The following is a 27,415-nucleotide window of genomic DNA, read 5'->3' as shown; positions in this document are numbered from 1 at the left end:
CCATTCAGTTATCATGTGATTTGAACCGTTAAAATATTATTATTCATATTTGGAGTGCATAATTTTAAGCATCAATCTAATCACAATTAAACGAATTACTTAATTCTCCATACTTTTCCATGAGATGAACATTGAGAATCGTAAGTTGTGTTATTTTTCTTCTGCGGCGTTAGAGTGTCTTCAGTAATTGTCGGCCACTTTTGAAAAGTGTACGTTAGAGTTAAAAAAAATTGCGTTCCATGTGTATTGTTTCTTTCCGTATAGCTTTTGGAACCAATAAGAGTGTTGGAGTTCATCCCGAAACTAAAATTATTTCATCACGCTGTGGGCATCTTTTTATCCAAACATTCAAAGTGGTTTTTAACAGCGCATGTGCTTTGATAATCGTATGGCTGCGCTAGGTCTTCGGAGAGTTCTCTTAATGAGGTAAGTTACTGCCATTGTTTTCTTTTAGCAATTTATCTATCACTCTATCCTTGTCATAGCAGACGAAAAATCCCCTCTATCGCTGTATGAGATTGCTAATTCACCTTCAGTTGAAAAAAAAAATCAAAAAACAAATAATAAAGATTCTCTTCCTTTACTGGACTCGAAAGCAGTTCTTTTCATCGTCGATGCCACCTAAGCTACATCTTAAAGGCATCTGGTTTCAGGTTTCTCGTGTACTTTATACATATGATAACTTTATTCAGCTTTATATGCAGTGTAATTTGCTCTTAAAACAAACGCATTCAACTGTTTGCAAAAACAGAACTATACTCGTATGCGACAACATTATGACCTTCATCACTACAACCAGATTGCGCTGTAGCTGAAAACAGGCTGATGGCAGCGGTATCCTATATAGCAAGATTTCCCAAACTTTTTTTTTCCGTGATTCGGTTATTTTAATACTTCATCTTCGTGACCCACTAAATTTTTTACGGCCAATAGGTAAAATAAAACAGATTTGAATGTTCATAGAGTTTTTATTTATTATTATTATAATAAAAAAGCATTTACTCTTACAAAAATATAAAGAAATTAAACTATAGCCAAGGAATTTAGTAAAGAGAAGTATGATGCTGCTTTGTTAACTAGACATGTCAGGTTTGTAGGAAAATATGATAACTTTATTCTTAAATCCGGTTCGACTTCCAATCGGTTTCTATATTTACTTTTTAAAAAAACCAGTGTTGAAAAGCCTGTTTCACACTTATATAGGTTGTGACAAAAGACATTAGAAATGTAACGCTTTTTCTGCTAAAACTGGGTACTCCTGACAGCAAGACATCCAAATATCCATCAGTGTCATTGCGTTGAAGATGCCTTTGAGTGCCGTACCACACACGACAGTTCAATTATAGATTCAATATCTGAATCCGGCAATTCTGTCTCAAATTCTGCATTCACTGTAAAAGGGTTCCTTATCCATGCTTTGTTGAAATAAATTATTTAGAAACAATTATAATAATTACGGTTGTTCAGCTGAACCCACCGGCAAGGTACATATAATCAGTAAATACAAAAAAAAATACGCTCTCTCTCTCGATGCTTAACTCAAACTGAACAAGCAGAGTGAGTACGTGGCTGGCGAGTAAAACAAACTCCAAACCGCCAAACGATTAGACAAGTGGCGCGGTTGCTGCCGCGCAGCCTTGCCATTAGTTGAGCTACTTTACCGCGAACAATAAGATTGGGAAATGGCGACGCGAACGCGGATGGAACGCGTTTTTCGTTTCTATTAACTAAATTATGTATTCATTAGTCCCGATTAAACGCTATTTACTTGCATTTTAGAGTTTCGTGAAAAAAATAAAACCCAAAAAACGAAACACCTAGGTTTTCGAGAGTGTTTTTAAGTGACCCGGCATTTAGCTTTTGTGACCCACCATTGGGGAAACGCTGCTGTATAGGGATTGTTCTCATGGATATCACTGAGTCCTCTTGTCCCGCTTGAACATACCTTGACCTCTAATCTATCTTGACCTAGGAATTGTTTCGGAGTAAGTATTGTCCTACATGGTAACATGTGATCCGATTGATCTTGACTCTTCCAGCAAGACGTAACATGACTTGCATCCAAAGGTTCACATTATGAAAGCACTGTCCTAAGAGGCATATACAAGCATTCTGAACGCTTTCCTGGCTGCTTAATCCTCATAATTTGATTCTCATTGAACATTTATAGGAAGACGCAATGGAGTGCAGTATCGGCCAATCTACGAAGGTGGTTCGGCCGCTGGCATCAAGAACATTATTCTCTCTACTTGGTCCAGAATACCTCAGGAAACATTTTGTGGTCTAGTAGAGTCAATGCCCAGACAGGTGCAAGCGGTTGTCTCTATCACAGGAAGCCCAGTGTGTTACTAGGTAGGTGGTCATGATGTATATTTGGCTCATCAGTGTATATGAACGAAATGTCAGTGTATTGCGCAAAGCATGGTGAACCGTTCTGCAACCTGCATAGAGAGGTAAAACTTTTCATGTAGGAATCATGTGGAAACGTAATTCTGCAGCACATCTCAAAATGCGTCATTCATGTGGTGTTGGGTATAATATAGAAGAGACATCGATGTCGTGAATGCTGACATACACGTTATTATGTCAATTATTGTTGGTACGATAACAAAATGAGATTGAAAGTGAAATCAGTGATATCAAGTGGAATTGATATCACTGGTTTCATCTTCCATCCCCACCGCTTCTTATTTCAATTTTTGCATGATGAATTTACATGCGTGGATTAAACTTTGGATTAAAATATTAATGTGGGCATGAAATCCAACAACTATATAGGAACAGTTTCTTCCCTGACTGCTTCATCCCTTCTGCTTTTTATATTCCTTCCTCTCTATGCTTTGCACACACACTCAAGTTATATTATGGCCACTGGCGAATAGATGGCTAATAATCAGCCATCTTCGCTGCTGATGGCATCTGTATCACGGTAAAATCCAGTATAAATGCCAAAGGTGTGTGACATGTTGTTCAGTCGAAGTTGCTTATCAACATTGACGACGGATGTGACCTGACGGACCTCTAAAAGCTGACATCTCTTGATGTTCATGATTATAACGGGTTGTCTTGCTTGTTCACATCCATAAGCGAAAAACTATGTTACAAAAACAGAACGACCAACTAAGGCACAATTGACAATGTTTTTCAGACCAGTAACCCTCCTTCGTACAGGTCGTCGAAGTTATTCTTGTTTTTATTTGGAATCATGATCGAAGCAACTAAGGCTGTGAGCTCGTCATATCATGTCTGTTAATTGTATATGGTCTGGAGGGTTTGACTGTATTTTCCGGGTGAAAAACTAGAGCTTCATGCAGGAAAAGCCCTTCCATCTAAATGTGAAGAATTCTTCCAAGATGGCTCAATGTGTTCCATCAAGATACAGCTCAGTGTCGCGTTGCCTGCATCGTCCAGCTAAAGCTGAAAAGTGTATTTCTAAGAACACCTCAAGTAGGTTGACTGGAAATAAATAATGCGAAAAGCAGCTGAATATTTGACACATGTTTTGACAACATTAAGCACGCATTTTAGGACATTTTATCACTTTGACACAATGTCAGAATTACCAAAAAAAAAGGAGAAGAGTTTTGTACATGAGATTATAATTATTCAACAAAATTAAATAATTGCAAATTTCTGGATTGTCCAGAGTTTATTTCCAAAGAAATCATGGTAGTATATATTTTTTTTCACTAGGAAATCCAAGCAAATCAACGAAGGAACACATGTTGCAATTTTGCTTTCGGGATTTATGATGGTCATTTTCGTGGCGGGTCTAGTGCGAACCTCTGGTTCAGGTAAGCATTCTAACCTTACTATTCATGGGTCGTGATTTCAACAAATGATTGCAATTTTCTGATTTGAATCCATAGGAATAATTTCAGGACTAATTTAGAAGTGATATGTCCTCAAATCCTTAATCCCAGTAACAGAGGCATAAAGGGAAAACAGCAAAATAAATAACATGATTTATATTCCCAATCTTATGATATAGGTGTGAAAGGTAGGTTGGTTTGATTAAGGTGGATTTACAGCCGAAGCCACGAAGGCATAACGCTGTGCATGTTGTTTGTGAATTGTGTTTTCTGGCTGGTTTACATGCTGAGAACCCAAAGTTATCGGGACTAATTCCTCCCTCTTTCGTATGAGGCCGCCTAACCTCGAGAAATAACCATCAGTAACCTCTAGAAATGTTCTTTGCGTAGGTTGAAAAAAAAAAGAAAGAACGAAGGAAAGTGCATTCTGTCGTGAAAGCAACACCTTGAAAACGTCCGATTCTGTCTTACAGAAGTTCAGGATTATTCAAGCGAAATAAAAATAGAAAAGAACATTTAAACTGTCTGTAATGAATTGTTTACGATGATCTACTCGATGCTCCATTAGCATCTTCTGACTGAAGACTATATTCCACAGGAGGGACAAAACTCACCCGAAGGTAGCATAATCATTTAAGCTCATGCATTGTGAATCAAGCAGGATTTCCTTCATCCAATCAACAGTACTGGAACTTGTTGACTAAAAGTAGTATGAGTACGTTGATATTTAGAAAGAGAAATGATAATTTTGGCGTTTTGTGGTGTGCAGAATTCCCTTTTGTGTTCGTAGATTATAAATGAACTGATGGAAGAATTAAAAAATTGTAAAACAAACGCGTATAAAAGAGTCATTTTATTGATTCCTGTGAATTCCCTTAGATGACTGTTTTTGGGGTTTCATCCGCATGGCGGGAATGAAAGTCTTTATTGTTATACGCGAACTCTACAAATAGAAAGAAGGAAACTATATATGTGTATATGACCGGTTTCCGAGTTAGTCGATCTCTGGCATGGGCTAGCTGGTTTTTTTCTCCCAGAAACTGGGTTTTTTTCTGTCCCGTTAACTCAAGAAAATCGGCCGTCGAACCCACACTATTTTCAGACATAAAAATATGGTGTTAGGGTTAGGCACCACGAGATGGCGGCACTTGCTAGCCGCCTTCTTCACTGTGTACCGATTAATTAGTGATAGCCTTGGGCAAGCTATCTCTGATTGGCTGCCAGTGGAGATTGAACTGCCCACTCAGTCTAAAGTTAAATAGGGCTAATCGGCCTCACCTACTCCCTATATACGGGAACAAAAAGGTGTTAGCTGATTTTATATATATATATATATATATATATACACGGGGTAAATAACTAAGAAGATAATTATCAGTAATTGTCACAAAAAATGCCGCCTAAATATAAAAATTAAAGATGGCAGGTGTTGCTAAAATGCAATTGTTGCAATCTTATGTGTTTTGCTTTCCAGATAACTTTGATTTGGATGAGTGCTTTTCTGATGAACACTTCGAAAAATGCCATCAGCATATAAGGATATAGATGCACGCTATAAAAATAAGATGGGATCCTCCTTGTTATGTTGGCGCTGCAGTTTTTTTGCAAATAGGAGTACTCTTAAATGAAAAAATAAAGACTTAATCCTCTGATGAATATTGCAGCGAAATCTGTTTTGATTATTTTGAAATCGCAGTGGAGTTTTGGTAGTTTTTTTTATTATATCTGAAGTTGTAATGGGAACCTGTGATGTTTTCATAGCGATTTCAAAATTGAATTTAATCAGAAAACAGCTAAAAAGAAACTAACTTGTTGCTATACATAACTGCCAACTAAACACTGATATCATCATCATCATCATCAGAAAAGCTTAATAAAAACACTTCGAGGAGCTAATTGAGACATTATATCTCAACCAGGATCAACACGAAGAAAAGAAAAAAATTACATTTATTACAATTACAGCATTTAAATACATTAAAGCAAAAACCGTAAATTGTAAATATATATATATATATTTTTTTTTAAATAACGAAACCTGTGGTGCGATCATAATTAAAAGAAACACACGTATTAACTACAGTGAAAATTATTTATTTAATTGTAAATATTTCATCCTAAGTATCTTGGAACATCAGTACAGTAGTTTAAAACAATAATAGGAATTACATACAGTTAGGGCGCATGATTACAATAGAATCTCATTACACGTGCGTAACGTGTTAAAAAAAAAAAAATTAATTAATTAGCACATTTTTGTATGACAATTTCCCATACTTTAGGAATAGTAAGAACGTCGTTGCGGTTTAAGTTTGGTCTGTGTAGTAGGGCTTCAGAACTTTCTTTATATAAACGTTCATGTTTATATAAAGATCTATGTAAAATTTTAGACTTTTCCCAATGGATCCTATGGTTTGGATGTTCAGTTCCGTGTTGAGAGAGGCCAGATTTCTGCGGTTTAAAAAGACGAATGTGGTCTTGATGTTCCGAGATGCATTTCTGAACACACCTACCTGTCTGTCCAAAGTAAGACAATTTGCATGAGCATGGAATTTCATAAACGCCAGGCAACATCAAAGGTGAGAGCTTTTCCTTAGGAGAAGGTAACAAGTTGTAAATTTGGTTGATAGGTTTGTAAGTAGTGGCAAAATTGTATTTCTTCATAATTTTAGAAAGACGTTCGGAAATGCCCATAAAGAAACAATAGAATTACTAACTGAAAACATTTCCGTCTGACATAGTTGAATTGTTCAAGTTTGTTATTGCATCAGGTTACTTCACCTGGAAAGGTCAAATTTACAAGCAAAAAAAAGGAACAGCAATGGGATCTCCTTTATCATCAAGCCTAGCAAACTTTTTTCTAGAACACCTTGAAGAAAAAATATTCACTTTTGAACCCAAACCAAAAATTTGGTTAAGATATGTCGACGACGTATTTGCAGTCTCTGGGATCATCCCGAACGTGAATTACAACTGTTCCTAGATAAAAGTAAACTTCTTCATCATCGCATCAACTTTACATTAGAAAAAGAATCTCTACAGGGTATCTCCTTTTCAGATTAACACATCCAAAGAAAAGCAGACGGTTCCATCGCCACGTCTGCCTTTCGCAAGCCTATATTCTCAGGTCGCTACATTCACAATTCTTCCGCTCATCATCCATCTCAGAAATCTGGCATTATTAAATCACTTGTTTCCAGAGCACACAAATTCTGCTCCTCTGAAGAATCTTTAAACCAGGAATTAAAAGTAATCAAAAATACAGCCATCCTAAATGGATTTAATCCGAAAAGAACTCAAAAAATCATCAGTCACTTCTCCACACATCAAACCAGACAGGAAGAAGTCCATAGGATTCCCATACCTTACGTCAAAGGCATCTCCGAACGTCTTTCTAAAATTATGAAGAAACACAATTTTGCCACTACTTACAAACATATCAGCCAAATTCACAACTTGTTACTTCTCCTAAGGTCAAACTCTCACCTTTGATGTTGCCTGGCGTTTATGAAATTCCATGCTCATGCAAATTGTCTTACTTTGGACAGACAGGTAGGTCTGTTCAGAAACACATCTCGGAACATCAAGACCACATTCGTCTTCTTAAACCGCAGAAATCTGGCCTCTCTCAACACGGAATTGAAAATCCAAACCATAGGATCCATTGGGAAAAATCTAAACTTTTACATAGATTATTACTATTATTACTATTACTATTATTACGGGCAACTCCAGGGAGTCATTAGACTCATCGAGGGAGGCCCCAAATCATATTCATCACAACTATTCGACATTCTTACAGTATCTATCATACCTCGCCTTAAACTCATTCACTGTCACAGCATCCACCACAGACTCAGGGAGCGCATTCCACTCATTCACTACTCTAAAATAAAGAACCCAGCTCTAACACCTTTACTAACCACACTTTTGCCCAGTTTCCATGGATGTCCCCTAGTCCTCCCACAACCAGCCCTGTTCTCAAAAATATCTTCTGAATTAATTTTATAGAAACCCTTCAGTAATTTGAATGTCTCAATCATATCTCCCCTCCTCCGCCTATCAACCAATTTTTGCAACCCACAAATCCTCAACCTGTTCTCATACGGTTCATTCCACAGACCTGCTATCATCTTGGTCACTCGCCTCTGGATCCTCTCTACCTCCTCCCCATCAAGAAGAAACCTAGGTGACCAAATCTGAGCACAGTAGTCGAGATGGGGTCTTATCAAGGCTCGATACAGAGGAACAATAACCTGCTTGTCTCTGCTTGTCAACGTATTCTTCAGCAACCAAGTGACTTGATTAGCTGATTTTGCCACTTTTGCAATGTGTCCCCTAAATTTCAATTCCTTATCTACCAACACTCCTAAATCTCGTGCCTCATCAATTTCCTGGAGCACGGTTCCACCAATGCAGTAAACTGCCGCCAATCTTTTCACCCCAAAATGCATAACCTTACATTTTGCCACATTAAATTGACATCCATTCTCCTTAGCCCAGACCTCCAATCTATCCAAATCATCCTGCAAAATTTTGACGTCATCTGCATTCACTATTGCCCTACCCAACTTCGCATCATCCACAAACAAATGAACTGTTCCTCTCAGATCCTTTCCTATATCATTTATGAACAAATTAAACAGCAGTGGTCCAAGAACAGATCCTTGTGGTACACCACTAGTCACAGGCCGTCTTGTGGACTCTACTCCTGAGTAAACCACTCTCTGATATCTCTCCGTCAACCACCCTCCTATCCATCTCACCAACCCTATGCCCATTCCCATATGCTGCAATTTACTGATTAGAATTCCATGTGGTATCCTGTCAAAGGCCTTAGCAAGGTCCAGTAGAATCACTGTAAACCCATTACCCTTATCCAGCTCAGCCGTCACTGTGTTATAATACGTGAGCAAGTTACTGAGGCATGACCTACCCTTCACAAAACCATGCTGTCCCCGATACAGTATCCCATTTTCTTCTATCCAATCTTGTATTTTCCTCTTGACTATTTTCTCTAAGACCTTGATAATGATTCCTGTTATGCTGATTGGCCGGTAATTTTCAACAGCAGCCTTGGAACCACCTTTGTGCAGTGGAACTATTTTCCCCTCTTTCCACCCCCTTGGGACTATATTTATATAAACATGAACGTTTATACAAAGAAAGTTCTGAAGCCCCACTACACAGACCAAACTTAAACTGCAACGACGTTCTTACTATTCCTAAAGTATGGGAAATTGTCATACAAAATTGTGCTAAATATTTTTTTTTTTAACACGTTACGCACGTTTAATGAGATTCTATTGTAATCATGCGCCCTAACTGTATGTAATTCCTATTATTGTTTTAAACTACTGTTCTGATGAAGTCCTAAGATATTTAGGATGAAATATTTACAATTAAATAAATAATTTTCACTGTGGTTAATACGTGTGCTTCTTTTAATTGTAAATATATATAATTTATTGTTATTATATAAATACTGGGGGAAAAAATTAAAAATATCATTGTGAAAAAGTGGAATGAATGAATTCAGCATTCCTATTTTATGTTAACAGACATGAAACTGATAATGGAAATTGACTGATAATGGAAATTGACTGATAATGGAAATTGACTGATAATGGAAATTGAAAATGAAATCAAAATAAACTGTAAACTGAAATTGAAAAAATAAAATATATATACATTACCCGACACCTCCAAGGAGTCCAAAAAGTCATTGCAGGAGTCACTACTCCATACCATATACACACCTAGCCGTCCCCTACTGCTTAATTCTTCTACTACACACAACTGCAATCAACCCCATCTACCGTCAATTACCACCACCACCAAAAGTAATCAGTGGCAACACTGTTCAGGATATTGTATGTCTGACAATACTGTTCAAATTTATTCGCTACTTATTTTTTAGAATTTTTACATTGCAAGTTAAGTAATTGGACTACTTTTTGGTGTGAATTTTGTAGAATGAAAAAAATAATTTTGGGCTAGCAGAATACAGCAGTCCCTCGATTAATGCGCCTAATGCGTTCTTTAGAACAGGCGCATTAATCGAAAACGCGCTAATCGAATATAATAACCTATGGTAAAATGTATAATTCGTTCCTCAGATTTCTTATTTTGACCCTTAATTTTTTTTTTTTTTTTTTTTAAAGAATTAGGGTATGTCTCAGGGCCTAGTTAAAGGAAAACAATGAAGTTGAAAGAATAAAACATATTTAGAATATAAATTTATTATTCTACTTCTTGACAAAGAATTGAGCTAACGTACTTTGGCGGGCATTCTGTTTCTTTTTTTCATACAACTGACGGTATGGCCCTATTGCCACTTCTACCCTTCTGCAAATTTTACTGGTTCTCTCTTCATCAGGGTCAGCCTCTAAGCATTGCTGCTTAGAAACTTCGATTGTACGAAAACTATTTTCAAATTGTTTCTGTGAAACCTCTTTGAGCTTGTCAGTGATTAAATTTTCTTCATATTCTTCGGGACCTTCCCGCTGTGCATCTAAATTTAGCAGGTCGGAATCACTCAACTTCTCAGAATGAGATTTAATTAACTTAGATTCATTTGAAAAGCCTCTAAAATCATTTGAACAATGTGGAAGAATAGACTTCTTCCACATTGTTCAAACGGCTCAAATATTGCTAGCAGTAATTTCATTCGACTTTGCAACTTTATAACCAGGCTGGGATTTCTTTGATTTGGTTAGAAAAGTGTTGGAAGGCATTCGCATCCAAACAAATGCCGGTTTCATCGACATTAAATATTTGTTGATCATAATAGTCCCCTTCTTACGCAATTTTCTTCAAAATCACTGTATATCCTTATCTTCACTTCCAGCTTCGCCTGTGATTAGAATATTATGTAGGCTATTTCTCTTTTTGAAACGCTCAAATCACCCAGCACTAACGTGGAATTCTTCTTCTTTTCCATCATTGATAGCCCTTTCTTTCCAGGATACAAAGAGACAATGCTTTTGATTTAATAAGGCCAGTGTTTTGCAGGATCCGTTGTTGGTTACAATCTTCGATCCATGTAAAAAGAAGTCTCTCTAATTCAATCATTATAATACTTTGATTTTCAGTGCATGCATGATGAACTTCAAGCAGCCTTCCCTTTCTCTTTGTATTCAGCAGTTGATTCACCCATTTTTGTGTTCTTGTCCAATCTTTGCTCTGGACTCGCCTTGTTCATTTTTCTTTATGATTTCAAGTTTTTCTTCCAATCAGGTTACTTTTCGAATCATTTTCTGTTTTTTGCTCGCTAATTCGTTTACTCATGATTAAAGGTTAGGAAAATAATTTAAAATAAAAAAGTACGGAAAACAATTGCACGAGATATGATCAGCAAAATGCTATGTAAAGCAGACGACATAAATTTTGGCGGTAAATTTGGAACATAGTGTACGTGGAAATAGTGTAGTATGCCATTAAAAAATAACTGTAAAATGTTTCAAATCGGTAACTAAATTATTTCATCCTGGTGAGTGATTTTTTAAAATAGTTAGCCATAAAAAATGTCAGAAAAAAAAAAAAAATCAGCTAACGCCTTTTTATTCCCGTATACGGGAGTAGGCGAGGCCATTTAGCCCTATCTAACTTTTGGAGACTGAGTAGGCAGTTCAATCTCCACTGGTACCAATCAGAGATAGATGGCCCAAGGCTATCACTAATTAAGCGGTACACAGTGAAGAGAGACGGTTCAAATGTGCCGCCATCTCGTGGTCTTTATCCCTAACACAATATATTTAATGTCTGAAATAATGTGGGTTCTACGGTCGATTTTCTTGAGTTTATGGGACGAAAAACCCGCTTGTCCGTGCCAGAGATCGACTAACTCGGGAATCGGTCGAAGAAAGGCTTAGAAAATGTTCCTCCGGTCAGCGACTAGACTTGAACTTAAGTCTGACTTCAAGCGACCAAGCGCAGAGGACGCAAGCGCCACTTCCACTGAGCTACACAGGCCTCTCCATAAAATAAAATAAAATAAAAAATAAAAAAATATAAAAAAAAATGTATAGATCGAAAATTTTTAAAATCTGTATCGTTTATTTTTAAGATGTATATAGATGCACTAATTGAATTTCGGTATCGAAAAAAAATGACGCACTAAATGGGGGGGCGTATTAATCGAAGGACTGCTGTACATTACTTTTATAAGCTTTATCTGCTACTTTTCCTAACACCTATCTGAGAACCCTGGTTTGCAGTTTACATCTACCCCGTGGTGTCATCTGGCGCATTTCGTTGATATTGTGTAGCATTGTAGCCCATTTTATCTGCAAATTGGATGTGTTTTGAAGGCTGATTTGTCTATACGAGAGATGAACTCGAGTTTCCCTGCTGGATAAGGCAGAAATTAAAATTCTCCTTGAACTAGTTACTCCACCATCGAATTATTGTTAATATTTGATAGAGGTTGTTTTTATTCAATTCTACAAGGGGGTTGGCCGGAAAATTCGCCGCAAACATTTACATCGTAAGATATTTTGCATTAATTTTTACAGATAATTAATGGATGATAAAGATGGATCTAATGATGAACGCAAGCCCTTTAAGGCACTGAATAATCTACTGTAAGTTAATTCTGATTTTGCCAGGAAGCAAAGCAAAAAGCCACCATGGAATCCTTAGGAGGTCTCATGCCAGTCCCAAGCCTGGATAAAGGAGGAGGGTCGGTCAATTGAGTGACGATGCTCTCACCGTAAAGAAAAAAACATGATTGCTATGTGATGCCTATACGATCAACAGCTACTACATGCCGGCTCGGACGTCGCCCGGATCAGTAAAGTCCGTGATACCAATCAAGCGAATGGAGTTTGGATCGAACAGTGGGATAGCATTTGCCTAACGGAAACTGAAACTAACAGAACTATTTATTATCAGTAGGATCATCGAATGTACGGACACTTTGGATGGCAGGAAAGCTAGAATGACTTCGCGAGGAAATGAAGAAATATTGGTGTGATCATGGTCCTACATCCTGAAGCAGTCCCCCAGGCCAGGATTTTTGGCGGGTTCCCGACCAGTCGCTCAGGTTAAGGACAACACATTGTTATACAGTCTACAGGGTTAAGGATTAATTAGTTTAAATGATAAACAAAAGTAATATTTATTTAAAAACTGCCAACATCTACATAATACAAACTAATAATAATATTCAAAATTACTTCAAAGGATATTTTCTAGTTTTTGTCGACGAAAATTTATCGATAATGTCAGTAAAATCAGCTCGCTTAGCCAAATCATTTTCGATGCACAAAATTGCTAGGCGATTAAGTCGTTCTTGGCTACCTGTGCTTCTATGCCATGTTTTCAATGAATTGGCCAGTCTGCTGAATGATCTCTCAGCTGAAGAAACAGCTGAGTATTGTGCAAAATAGTTTAATGGCGAGGCAGATATTGGCAAATACACCTTGCTGGTTTTTGTCATAAACTGAGTTCAGAAGTATCACCGGACTTGTTTCTGTGCCAAAAATTATCTTATGAATACTTTTAAGGTGAAGAATTTCATTCAATAACTCTTCTGACAGATCTTTTTTCATACATATTCACAAGTTTTGCTGCTTTTCCGATAAGTTGGACCATTATCTAAGTTGTGGAAATTTAAAGTAGGTGAGAATAATTCACATATAATTATCTGCTGCTTCAAACCTTGTTTTTAAAATCATTCATAATGAAATCCAATACTAAATAAATTACGAAATTTGGAAATCTTGTTCAGGTTCTACAGTACTTTCTCGTTTTCGCAAAAATGAGGTAGCGCACCGATTGCTTCAGCAACTACTTTTGCTTCTTGGACAACAACACTTTCCCACGAGTCACGTAAGTATTGTATCTCTTGCACTAATTCTCTTATAACTGCGAACTCGACCTCAAGAGATATTCCCTTTACTTTGCGTAATAATGTTCTTATTGTCAATATTTATTAATATTTCGTAGGATAGTGTGCCGGTAACTCGTCGGCGGGCGTCAACATTGAAACGGACGCTGCCCCAAACCAGGAGAAACGGAATTCCAAAACATCAGAAGCGAATCGAAAATAGAAAAACATAGCGATCACATCATTTGTTCTCAATTCCAATTCGAAACGAAATGCAAAGTTTAACAACCACATTGCAATTCAGAAGTACTGAATTGAAGCAGGTTATCGTTTCTTAATACCTAGCATATTTTGCATTTATGTCGCTTGTCCACAACGTGTAAGTCTAAAAATATCAACATAAGAACAAAAGGGGTAACTTAAAACTCGTGCATAGAAAGCGAGACGGGCGAACGAAAACCGAAAACTAAATTAAATCCTTCGCATGGAAGTTCTGAAGAGTAATCCTAAGTGCGAAAGGATGGATAATTGGTTGGAAACGATTGCAAAGCTAGTAGTCCCTCTCGATATTCATTCATGTTTTATAAAGTTTCTTTTTGTCTTTGGTTAGTCTCACTTAACTGGCCGACCCGAAAAGACGAGGCCCCTAATTACGGGCTCCAGGCTAGAGCCCTGTCATCCCCCCTTGTGGGAGCCATGGGTGTGATATACTAGGAATGGGGGAGAATTGCGATGGACATCAGCAAGAAAGATAAATAGATGCGAAGTTATATGGTCATGACATGACACCAAGCATGATGCAGGAGTTGGGGTTTCTTTCTTAACAAAAAAGCCAGAAGGGTACTATTAGGCTACAAACTAACCAGTCAATGAACGAATCATAGAAGCAAGATTGCAAGCAAAATCATTTAATATATCAGTAGTATATATGCACCCACATCTCACAGCACAGATGAGGATATTGACTTATTTTGCAAAGATCTGACAAAGACAATAGAAACAATATCAAATCGAGATGTACTAATTATTGAAGGAAATTGGAATTCCAAAGTTGGAATAGATAATGATGGTTGGGAAAGAGTCATGGGAAAATATGGTTTAGGAGAAAGAAATGAACGAGGTGCAAAAATGTTAGAATTTGCTGGGGACCACGAGATGATGATCTGTGACACAAAATTCCAGCAAAATGAGTGCATAAAATGAACGTGGCGATCAAATGATGGGAAAACCAAGAACATGATTGATATGATTATGATTAAAAGAAGATGGATAACATCAGCACACCGGTGTCGAACTTTTCAAGCAGCAGATATAGACTCGGATCATAGTTTAGTGATTGTAAACATCAAGTTGAAATTAAAAAGAAAATTTAACTCCCATCATCAGAAACGAAGAGACACAGCAAGAATTAGTGAAGAAGAAATGGGAAGAAGGTACAGAACAGTGTTAGAAGAAACTTAAAAGTGTAGACAAAGAAAAAAAATTCGAATCTAAGAGTGAAAGGAGTAATGAAGGCAATAGAAGATGCAGTTGCAGGAACAGTACCAGAAGAAGAGATCAAGAAGAAATGGATTAGACAAGAAACACTGAAGTTAGTACAGGAGAAAAGAATGTTGAAGATAAGAAGGGATACATCAGAACAAGTGGAGGAGCAAAATAGAAGAAGGTGTAATGAGTTGAAAAAAGCAGTCAGCCGGATAAGATGAAATGTTAGAAGCCCAATCCAATAATATAGAACAGTACTATGGAGAGCATAAAACTAGGGAGGGGGTACAAATTATTAGAACATTAATAGAAGGTGACAACCAAACAGACCACATTTAAAGACGAAAAAGGCAAAGTATTGATGATAAAGGTAAAACTGTACACCGATGGACAAGATACTGTAGTGAGTTATATGAAAAAAAAAAAAAGATTTAGATAGCGTTGGAAACTGGTTGAAGAATTGAACCAGATATCATCACCAGGTAATGAGTATCATGTGGAATCGCTCGATTGATATCGCGGACCTTTTCGATTCTAGCGACATCCCAGTCGGCATGTTGTAGCTGTTGATCGTATAGGCATCAGTTAGCAATCGTGTTTTTTTCCTTACGGTCAGAGCATCGACACTCATCTGACCGATCCTCTTCCTTTATCCAGGTTTACTGGCATGAGACCCCCTAAGGGTTCCATGGCAGGTTTTTGCTTTGTATCCTGGGAAAATCAGAATTAACTTACAACAGATTATTCAGTGCCTTAAATGGCTTGCGTGCATTATTAGATCCGGAAACATTAATGGCTGACTTCGAGAAGGTAATTATTAATGTCTTTTCTAACATATTTACATCAACAAATATAACAGGTCGTTTATTTCATATGGCACAAAATCTTTATCGCAGAATTGTTACCATTGGTTTGAAGTTACGCAATCAAACAGATGCTGAATTCAACACGAAAATTAAATGCTTCACAGCATTAGCATTTCCTCCAATGAGCGATGTTACTTATGGAGTTGTTGAATTGACGATCAGCAGTAAAAAGTTAATTATTTTCGCAGCATTTCTTTTAATTTGCACAATTTTTAAGTGACTTCATTTTGTTATGTATCTCTGACATTCAGCTTAATAAAGATTTGCCTTTTAAATGGTGTTATAATACCTTTTATCATCCAGAATAATGTTTCATTCTAGATCCTCTTGAATAGTTTTGATAATTTTTGGTCGCTTACTTTATTAAGAACGACAAGGCCGCTTTGCACACGTTGAAGGAGGACATAATTTTTATTTACATTAATGTAATTGCCTGAAATTATATATCTGGCTGGAAAGTAGACTCCCTGTGACTGAACCATTTCCAAAGGAAAATTGGAGTGATCAGAAAATAAACACGCAAGCCTGCGCGATTTAGGAAAGTTATATAATCAATATTGTATATGTTGGAAGATAAAAGTGCAGACCAAATCTGTTATCCCCTGAACGCATTTAGCTACAGCAGTGGTTCTTAACCTAGGTGGTACGCACCCTCCCCCTGGGGGCACTGGGAACGCTGAGGGGAGGAGGTAAGCTTTATAATACTACTAATATAATAAAAGCAAAACAATTTCATATTTATCTAGCATCCCTATTTATATTGTACGTTTGGCAACACTTACTTCAAAATATTGTATGTCAATACTGTTCAACTAAATTCGCAACTTATTTTTTAGAATTTTACATTGATAGGTAAGTAATTGGGCTACTTTTTTGCTCAGAATTTGCTATATTGAAAATAATTACTTTGGGCTATTTTTAGCAGAATCCACTAGTTTTATAAGGTTTATCTGCTGCTTTTCCTAACGCCTATCTGACAATCCTTGTATATTCTGCAGAGCTGTAGCCATTAAAATGAGTGTAAAAAGAAAGTGTCGTCAATTCAAATGAATATTTAAAATATGGAATTATTCCGTCTGTAAATAATGAGCAGTTACCAACGTGCTTAATCTGTGAAAAAACTTTTCAAACGAAAAAAAATAAAGCTTCAAAATGATTGAGTATTTAAGAACAAAGCATCCGAATAAAACAAAAAAGGATGTGGAGTATTTTCGTGAATTAAAGACTAAATTTAAAAATCAACTACTAAAAGGGTTGGTTGCAAAACACAGTAACCAACAAGAGAAGGAACTTGTATCTTACGATCTTTAAAAATTAATTGCCAAATGTGGAAAGCCGCATACTTTGGCGAAACTCTCATCTTACAGGCTATAAATGAAGTTTTAGATACGATGATTGACCCAGGTAAAAGTAATATGACGTCAGTTCCTCTTAGCAATAGTTCAGTATCAAGAAGAATTGACGAAACATTGAAAAAAACACTGAAAATTACAAAAACATTGAAAAAAAAATTGTGATGATTTAAAAACCATAGAATTTTCTTTGCAACTCGATGAGACAACTTTACTTGACAACGAAGTTTGGTTAATGGCCCACCTGCGTTATGTAAATACTAATAAAGAAATTATTGAAGTTTCTATTTGCTGAACAATTGACACAAAAGGTTCTACAATTTTTAAGATTGTTAAAGATTTTTTTAATGCTAAAAATATTCCTCTCACAAATATTATTGCGTGTACAACTGATGATTGGTCGTCACCATGATTTATAGCACCTTTACAAGAAGCAGTTCCAAATCTCTTTGCAACTCACTGCATTCTTCATACACAGCACTTGGCTGCAAAACGTCTTAGCATGACTACATGACTTTGGATGATGTTATTAAAGCAGTGAATAAAATAAAAGCCCAGTCATTGAATACCCATATTTTGGAGGAACTTTGCCATGAAAATGAAAAAGAATTTGAGCCTCTTTTGCTTCACACTGAAGTTAGATCGCTCTCCAATGAAAACTGTCTCGACGCTTTAATGATCTCTACGATACGGTTTAGAAGTTTCTTAATCCACGTGATGAGAACATGGGTAATGGTCTAAAAAAAAGGGAAAGGTTGACATCGCATATCTTTCCAAAATTTTCATCAAATTAAACGAGGTTCACAACAAACTGCAGGGAAGCGAAATGAATCTTATTAAAGCAAAGGGAATTCAGCAAATAACGTTCTACAAGCAGAGCTTTACAAGACGAGATTTTCTGCACTTCCCAAATCTTCAAATAATAGATAAATTAACATTAGATCCAGATTTGAATTATTGTTTCCATCTTCTGAGACTGAAAGAAAACTTGATGATCAGATTCGAAGACTTTGATCAGCTTAAAATACCCGATTGGGTCATAAATCCATTTCTTTCTGATGCCACTTCTGTTCGTCCAAATTTGTGTGAAGAATTTATTGACTTAAAATACTAAATCATATTTTGAGCTCAAGTACAATTTCCACAGCGTGGGTATGAAAGATTTTGGCCAAACATACAATGCAAGTATCCTCAGCATTGGCAAGAAATACAATTACTGCTCATTATTTTTCCTTCTTCATACTTGGTCGAGAAAGGATTCAGGGTCGTGTTGCAATTATTAGCTAAGTAGCAAAATCGATTGCAAACAAATTGAAAAATTAGCAGGATCTCATCAGATTCAGGGTAGCCATTAATGATTGGCTTATTAAATACAGTAAGTTCACATCTTTTTTGAGTAAAAATTAATTTGTATCAAAGTCATTAATTTTTAATTAATTATCAGTTCAAATATGTTGATGGTAATTTAGGTTTGCCTAATGATATATTATAATTATCTTATTGAGTCATTAACCTAGCGCAAAATTGAGCAGAGGGCGCCAGGCAAAAAAAAAAGTTCAGAACCACTGAGCTACCGAGATTATGCACTTTATGTTCAGTGTATTGGGATTATTCTAAAGAGTGGGATTTGTCTTACTTATTACAGAATGCGGACTTCGAAAGAAGAAACTGGATAAGCTGTTTGGAAAAAGTCTCAGACCCAGACATCGTAGGAATGGTGAGTATTTTTTTTTATTTGAATTAGTACACTAATGGAAGTTTCCATCATAGCGCGCGGACCCCATGGTGTGCACCGAAGGTCATGAGTATTTAAGTAAACTTTCTACGAAATCATATATTGTACGATTTAGTGGATAGTTCATTAGCCTCGAACTTTGTATCGAATACCTGCGTACATAATAGTTCTGCAACACACACACACACACAATGTTGACGAATGTATTTGGACACCTAGTTGTGGGCAAAAAATGCGTTTTAATTCTATTTATAGTACCGAGCAGGAAAACCTTTGGCCTGAATGACAGCAACTACCCTTCGAGACATGCTTATAACCAATTTCTGATACGTCGAAACAGAAATATTCTTCAGGGGCGAATTCTCCATGCTTGCTGCGCTAGCTCATTAATTGAGAAAGAAGTACTATTTATTTGTTAATAAATGCACGCATTTATAAGCATTCCATTTAGACTTTTATTTTTGTAGACAGAAGACGTCTTAAGCTTGCGCGGCAATAATTGAGCTCTGCGTTGTGTATCGAAAGCCGATGCTTGCTCGTCTAGTCAAAGCTACCTTGGCTTGCTCGGTTGTAGACGCTTCCAGGTCCTCGCTGCAGCACTCTGATTTCATGCGTGCGCATAGCCATTTCCGCTCTCTTCAAGTCGTCTTAAACACAAGGCCATACGTAGTCAATGCAGCTCTAGCCAGTGAGCTTCAGCCAGCCTTTACAAGGGCGAGTGTTGCTTGGGAAAATTAAGTTACAACCAACTTTTTATGACGATGTTATTGACCAGTTCATAAAGAACCCTAGGGTAGAATTTGTATTCAAGTAGCTAAATTGAAAAAGATAGAATATCATTTGTAAAATAAATGTTGTATTTGTATGATTAAATGTACATAAATTTCTAAATATATAGTTTTAAATGGTCAGTAATTCATTATTCCGCTAATCAGACTTCAGTCACACCTCTCACTCCCTGGATGATAACAAGAGCAAGCGTGAATTTCAAGACCAGCATTCGCCCGTGATATTCTTCCATTCCTCGGACAAAGTTACCGCCCTCCCCCTCCATTGCTGATGCTGATGATGGCCGCTGTGATCTGGAGCGAATTCGGCGTTCGAATTCGTTCTAAAGATGTTCGATCAGGTTGAGGTCTGCGCTCTGAGCTGGTCAGTTTCCACAAAAAACGTTCAACAACACTTGAACATTTTTGGTGGAAACCGGTCTCGGACACGCAGTGCAGTGTGGCATGAAGCATTACCGTGCTGAAACATGCGAGGGTCACTGCGCTTTCACAGCGTCGGAAGCATGAAGTTGTCCATGTAGCCATCAGACGTCATGGTTTGGGCACATCCACTAATGGATCAAGCCCCATCCAACCTGAAACACTCCATACCATTACTGAGTCTCCACCAAACATGACAGTTGGAATGATGCCGTCCTGCCAGAATCGTTCTCCGAGTAATCTCCAGATCCAAACATGACCATCAGAGTGAAACATTTGGAAGCATAATTAGTCGCTCCACTGTTCTTTTCCAATTTTCTATGGTCCAGGAACGGTGGGAAAGATACAAGTCCAAATGTCATTTGATGATGGAGGGGGGGGGGGAATTTTGTGTGGTGCCTTGTTCGCAGCAGCTCTGCCATCGTAACCTAAGGCATGCAACTCTCTGCTGACAGATATCCCTGAAGCATGTTGACTGTGAGATTCGCCGTTGATGCGGGATACTCGAACATTCCGAGACAGAGCTGGTCGATTTCAGTCAGTGAGTGTCGATGGCCTTTCAGGGCGTTTTCCTTCTGTGACACTAACTTTCCATCTATGAATGACGTAAGTAATGGTGACTTTCAGTTTACTGAGACGGGTAGCAATGTCACGAATGATAAGCCTGAAGTTAGAATTAAATTAAAGGTCATGTAAGTTATTATATGTATTCATCAGTTCTTTTGTTTTAGTTGACTGAATATATTAAGATATTCATATTCGTACAAGTTACGCAGATTATTCCAGATAGGTGAGTCCACTATTGTTAATATAAGCATCGGTAGTTTTAAAGTCAAGTATTTGAAGTATTTATTATTAAATTAGATTGTAATGTGAATAGTGTGAAGTGTAAAAGAATTTGATTATTTTTATTTGCAAGTTATGGTGTTCTGTGGTATCGTGTTGGTTGCAGAATTTATTTATTTATTATTAAGAGAGACCTCCAGGGAGTCAAGGACTCATCGAGGAGGTTACTTACTACACGCACCAGCTATCATGAATTCATTCACATGGACTACACACACAACATCCAATGGCAATCCATTTCAATCATGCACCACTATATGAGAAAAAATCTAGATCTCACGCCCTTCTTAGGCAGCATTCATTCTCAGCTTCCAAGGATGCCGTTTTGTTCTTACTCCCACCGTCTACAAAATACAAAATTCCATCAACTGAAATCCTGTATGACCCTTTCAGAAGTTTGTAAGTCTCAATCATATCACCCCCCTCTTTCTCCTGTTTGCTAATCAGGGGCGAATGCTGGTCTTGAAATTCATGCTTGCTCCTGTTATCATTCAGGGAGTGAGAAGTGTGATTGAGGTCTGATTAGCGGAATAATGAATTACTGACCATTTAAAACTATATATTTAGAAATTTATGTACATTTAATCATACAAATACAACATTTATTTTACAAATGATATTCTGTCTTTTTCAATTTAGCTACTTGAATACAAATTCTACCCTATGGTTCATTATGAACTGGCCAATAACATCGTCATAAAAAGTTGGTTGTAACTTAATTTTCCCAAGCAACACGCACACTTGTAAAGGCTGGCTGACGCTCATTCGCTAGAGCTACGTTGACTGCGTATGGCCTGTGTTTAAGTCGACGTGAAGGGAGCGGAAATGATTATGCGCGCGCATGAAATCAGAGTGCTGCAGCGAGGACCTGGAAGCTCCGACAATCGAGGAAGCCAACGTAGCGTTGACTAGACGAGCAAGCATCCGCCTTCGATACACAACGCAAAGCTCAATTATTGCCGCGCAAGCTTAAGACGTCTTCTGTCTACAAAAATAAAAGCCTAAATGGAATGCTCATAAATGCATGCATTTATTACTTCTTTCGCAATTAATGAGCTTGCACAGCAAGCATGGAGAATTCGGCCCTGTTGCTAATGTCTGCAGTCTACAAATTCTCAATCTGTCTTCATAATCAGCATTTCACAATCCTGATAACGTTTTTAACACTACTTTGTTCTCTTTCTCCACTGTATCAGAATCACAACGGAAACCAAGAGACGAGGCCTGTGCACAATAGTCCAAGTGAGGGTTTATCTAGGTCTTATAAAGAGTCATTTATTTATTTTATTTTAATTATTTATTAGAGAGATTTATTTATTTTAAAAATAAATTCTTAACCTTTTAATTCTCATTGTAACGGTAGATAAAATATTTATAAAATGTATTATAACTGAATGACCTTTTAAAAAGGCAACGGATAGCATGACTTGGAACGAATCATTTCCAATTATTTGTTTTTCGTCCGATTTCAGTTGAAAAAAAAAAAAAAAGTTAAAAGTAGATATTCTATTACTTCACTTCTACTAACTCTGAGTACGATTTGTCCAGATATCTTTCTTAATATCCCAGATATTAAGAAATTGCTTCTGTGCTCAGTGGAAGTATCCTCTGCGCCAGGCCGCCAGAAGATAGATTCAAGTTAAATTCTGGTCTCCGACAGGAGGAACGTTTTCCTTTTTTAAACCGGTTCCTGAGTTAGTCGATCTCTGGCACGGCCAGGCGGAAACTCGGTTTTTCGTCCCGTAAACTGAAGAAAATCGACCGTAGAACCCATATTATTTCAGACAGTCACATATCGTATTAGGGTTAGATACCGCTATAAGATAGACTTCAGCAAACAAGTTCTGAAGACTTACGAATTCTTTAGCATTTGTTTGCCGGTCTCTTCATCGGTGGCCACCTATAATTACTAACAGTCATGAGCCAGCTGTCTCTGATTAAATACCGGTGGAGATTGAACTGCCCAATCAATCTCCAAAAGCTAGATAGGGTTAAAAGCCTCCCCTACTCCCTATAAAGGAATAAAAGGCATTAGCGGATTATTTATTATTTGTTAGTATTACACGGGAAGCTCTACTATCTTGAACAGATATCTTGAACAGCCTTCATGGATTGCTGCAGTTTCTCCAATATTATTTGTCAATAAAGTCTATGAAAAATTTAAATGTTCTGTCATAAAAATTAGAACAAATCTCTGTTTCTTTCGCTGAAAAATGTTTTGCTGAACGCGACTTTTGAGAATTATTTTGTCCTTCTGTTTCTCGGATTTATGCCAGAAGCAACTAAGGCTATGGGCCAATGTACAGGATGGCCATAAATTAACTTTCCCTCTTTGGAGGTATCTGTAGCTAAAACACGGATTGAGACCACATTTTATATTGAGACTTTCGAAGGCATGGGGAGATGAATCCCTCGAAAAAAAGATTTAGTACGAAAAGTCACCGATAGGGGAAATTTTGGAGCTGGCGGAGCCGAAAGCAGTCAAATATTTGCAGTAAACGCAGGTAAAAAGGATTATGCAAATTTCACTGTGCGTACGTGACAGCAACGCCTCCAATTCCACTTAAAAAGGGATTGGGGATGTTCAGGCAGATATTCGAATGGCTGACGAATTGTGCTCAATAGGGTTCCTACCTTGCCTCAGCGTGCTTTACTTGTTAAGTTGTTTTACCTTAAACAGTGCAATGCCGGAAGCCCTTCGGGAATTTAGAAGCCTTCATAACCTGCGTACAGGTGCTATGTCAGCTGTAGCACTGAGAGCTATGATTAAGAAGTTTGAAGAAACTGGATCACTAGGAGTTAGATCCGGCAGAGGACGGAAAGCAGTGCAAGAAGAGACAGTAACAGACGTTACTACTGTGAGAACATAAAACCGGGCTGTTATGAACATCCTATCCGACTCCTTACACTCAGCTGTAGAGCATGTCGCAATTTGTTGTACACAAGAAAGGTGCACATTGAAAATCGTGTATGTGGTCCAGGGGACCCTGATTCTGATGAATAAAACATTATTTCCTGTGAGTTCAATCACTACATTAATTTTTGTGTCTCTCGCAAGTTGTTGTTTTAGTTTAATTATTATTATTATTATTATCATTGTAACGTGCCACATATCCAGCTGGAATGAGTGACGCGGCTGTCGCTTATTCCGTCGAAATGTTATTATTCAATTTTATCAGCCTTTAATGTAATTATCGGCTTGCTTTCGAGTCCGCCAGCGCCAAAATTTCCCCTATCGGTGACTTTTGGTACTATTTTTTTTTTCGTGGAAATCATCTCCCCGTGCCTTCAAAAGTCTCAATATAAAATTTGGTCTCATTCCGTTTATTGGTTTTAGCTTCAGATGCCTCCAAAGAGGGAAAGTTATTTTATGGCCACCCTGTATTAAGTTTGTAAATTGCACGTGTTCATCTGCCCAGCTGGCTTGTTTGCAGGTTGAAAAAACGAGTTTCTGTGATAAGAAAACCATGCCACCGCTTTATGGGAAAAAAGATTTAGTTACCTCACCTGCAACTGACATAAAGGTTCTTCGCATCCTAGACGGGATTCGAACCCTATGTTTTCAACTAAAGTACATCATCGATGGCTACGGAGGATCATTAGTTTTCTCATTTTAGATGTAAAATTATCGACGGACAGTTTTTCCTACTTTCACACCACTTTACAAAGCGTGGAATCTCGTCTTCAATTGTGATGATTTTTTTTCTTTCTCCTCCCCTCTTTTAGATAATGAAAATCTATTTCCTGGAATTAGATTTGTTGTTGGCGGAACGGACGCAGATCCACACAGTTGGCCATGGATGGTAAGTATGAAACTCCAGTCATTAACGCATCTTTCGTGAAATTAATTTTTATTGAAATATTTCTTTTATTAATCGGCTGTGAGGAAATCATTTCAATGACCTTAAGAGAGATCACCAAAACATCAGAATCCTTCATTTTCTCATCGAATCGCCTGAATCGATTTCTTCAGGGAATTTCGCTTTTTTGCAGTAAAAGCAAGTTGCAAAGTCATCTGATTCGTTTTTTCTTCCAAAGAGCTGTTGAACAAATTAATTTACCAATAAAGTTGGCCGACTACTCGATCCTATGGTATTATCCACAAAATCCTCGAATAAGGTTTAAAATCATCTGTTCCTTTTGGATAATTTCCATCTCTGTATCTTGCAGGCAGCAGTGTTCATGCGTACCAACAAAAGCAGCGAATTTCGATGTGGTGGAGTTCTCATTAACCGCAGACATGTCCTTTCTGCTGCTCACTGCTTTACTCTTCAACTTCCTCGGTAAGTGTTCCCCCTCCCCAAATAAACTACACCTTTTATAGTGATCTTGAATTTGCAGCCTTCATAATTTTTGCTTGCCTGATTTGTGTTTCAAAGTTTGTTCTGTAATATCTTTTTCTTCCTGCAGAACTGATTATCGTTATGATGTTTATCTGGGATCGAATGAATCCGGTGACGGCACGCTGTACGGCGTGAATGATTTGATGATTCACGAAGAGTTTACCAACGAACTCTATTACCATGACATTGCTTTGCTGGAACTTTCAAGAGAAGTCAACTTCAGCACCAAAGTCTTTCCCATCTGTCTCCCTCCGCCATCCATGAGAGGACCCTCGTACGTTGGCAGGAAGGTCATCGTCATAGGATGGGGACAAACTCATTTTCGTACGTATTACCCAAAAGAAGATAGTCAATTTTATTCTGCGACTTCTACTAATTTTATTTTTTTTTTTGTCTAATTTGGCTTTTATTTATTTTTATATTTTCACAGCGGGGGGAAGTCTGAGCAGGACTCTTCAACAAGCCGAGATCAACACCGTATCAAGTTCGAAGTGCCATAAGGCCTATTCTCGGCCAGGTAGCAAATATTACCCAAGAGGTATCATCCGGAGCATACTGTGTGCGGGAATATCTAGTGGTGGAGCGAGTGCATGCAGGGTGAGAAAACCTCGAATCTTTGGGAATTTTCTGTACTGGATACGCCACTGAGTGGCGCGCACGCGCACACGCACACGCACTTATTGAGAGGTTGAATCAAAAACTAGAAAGGCAGTATACATTTATTTATTTTACCATTATTATTTTTGAAAACTTTTAAGTTTTTCATTTTATCATTCGTCTAAATTTAAAATTGGAAGCATGCGTAGATCCGACTTTAACGATTTTTAAGAATAATTTTAAGGGCCTTAGGGAATTGAATTTATTAATATCAGGGAAAGTAAACTAAGTAGCAAATCATGCACACATAAGCGGTTGAATTCATTATTAATCTATCAATCTATCTACCTACCAACAGCGCTGAAAAAAATTTTTTTCAAACATTGTTTGAATTTCTTGATGGAATTTTTAATGTTTTCTTTTGCCATTGTATTTCAGGGTGATTCTGGTGGTCCTCTGGTGATGAAAGAGAACCAAACATGGTATCTAGTGGGTATTGTTTCGTCCGGCAAGGGCTGTGGAGCAAAAAATTATCCCTCCATGTACACTAGGATCACTTCTTTTCTAGATTGGATTCACAGCCACATGAAGACAGTTGAAAACAGTACTCTCATTGCACAGGAATGAATCAGTTATTTTTTTCCGTGTCCATTCAACCTTATTACCTTTTTGTTATGAGCTATTTAATAAAATTCATTACAAATATTTTCACTTTAATTCAGCCTCTGTGATGGTGCAGATTTCTTTGATAAGAACGCTCATCAAACAAAAGTTAATATTGATGACATAACATGTTCTCGTCACCATCAGGAAATATCTATTTTTTTATTATTATCTTGATCTTCCGTTTTTTTTTAAGTTTTGACGTTCCTGTATCTCAAGGATGATTATATCAAAAATAAAATAAAATATAATACACTATCTGATCAAAAGTATCCGGACATCTACTCGAAACTATAATCAGGCTTTCCCTCTGACACACTTTCCAGTAGTGGACATTAATACGGGGGTAGGGCCACCCTTTGTTTCGATGACAGCTCTAACTCTTCCAGGGAGACTTTCTACCAGCTCTCCGGAGGAATGGCAGCCCATTCTTCCCGAGGAGCTGTAGCCAGATCAGTTCGTGATGGGGGTTCAAATTCATCCCAAAGGTTCTGAAAGTAGATTTATTTAATGACAGTGCATCAACGATGACTTCTATGGCCGGAACAAGCCATGCTAGGCCTAAATCCTTGATATGCATGATGATGGTGATGATGATGATGATGACATATAATAACGGACGTGTTTCTAATTAATAGATGTAATATGTTGGCCTCGTAGCCTCAGCTGCTTCTAA

General features: G+C 37.4%; 1 protein-coding gene across 2 annotated transcripts; it reads left to right on the top strand.

The window, feature by feature from the left end:
- The first annotated feature begins 2 nt into the window (after positions 1–2).
- LOC150097008 (venom protease-like) lies at positions 3–26,793 on the top strand. 2 transcript variants are annotated; one of them, XM_090408237.1, is made up of 9 exons: positions 3–140; positions 265–426; positions 3,694–3,794; positions 18,993–19,064; positions 24,863–24,939; positions 25,307–25,419; positions 25,547–25,803; positions 25,910–26,076; positions 26,515–26,793. In XM_090408237.1, the coding sequence occupies exons 2-9, from the start codon at positions 371–373 to the stop codon at positions 26,701–26,703; spliced, it is 1,032 nt and encodes a 343-aa protein (XP_090264363.1). In that variant the 5' UTR covers positions 3–140; positions 265–370; the 3' UTR covers positions 26,704–26,793. The 2 variants fall into 2 exon arrangements, with proteins under 2 accessions (XP_090264363.1, XP_090264362.1); XM_090408236.1 differs by having other exon boundaries at positions 24–426.
- The last annotated feature ends 622 nt before the right edge of the window (positions 26,794–27,415 follow it).

This window comes from Typopeltis vanoorti, chromosome 18, assembly GCF_054136105.1.
Source record: "Typopeltis vanoorti isolate ZY-2024b chromosome 18, IOZ_Tvanoo_1.0, whole genome shotgun sequence".
NCBI classification, from domain to species: domain Eukaryota; kingdom Metazoa; phylum Arthropoda; class Arachnida; order Uropygi; family Thelyphonidae; genus Typopeltis; species Typopeltis vanoorti.
The sequence above is the reverse complement of the archived record's forward strand: the minus strand, read 5'-3'. Positions and strand labels throughout refer to the sequence as shown.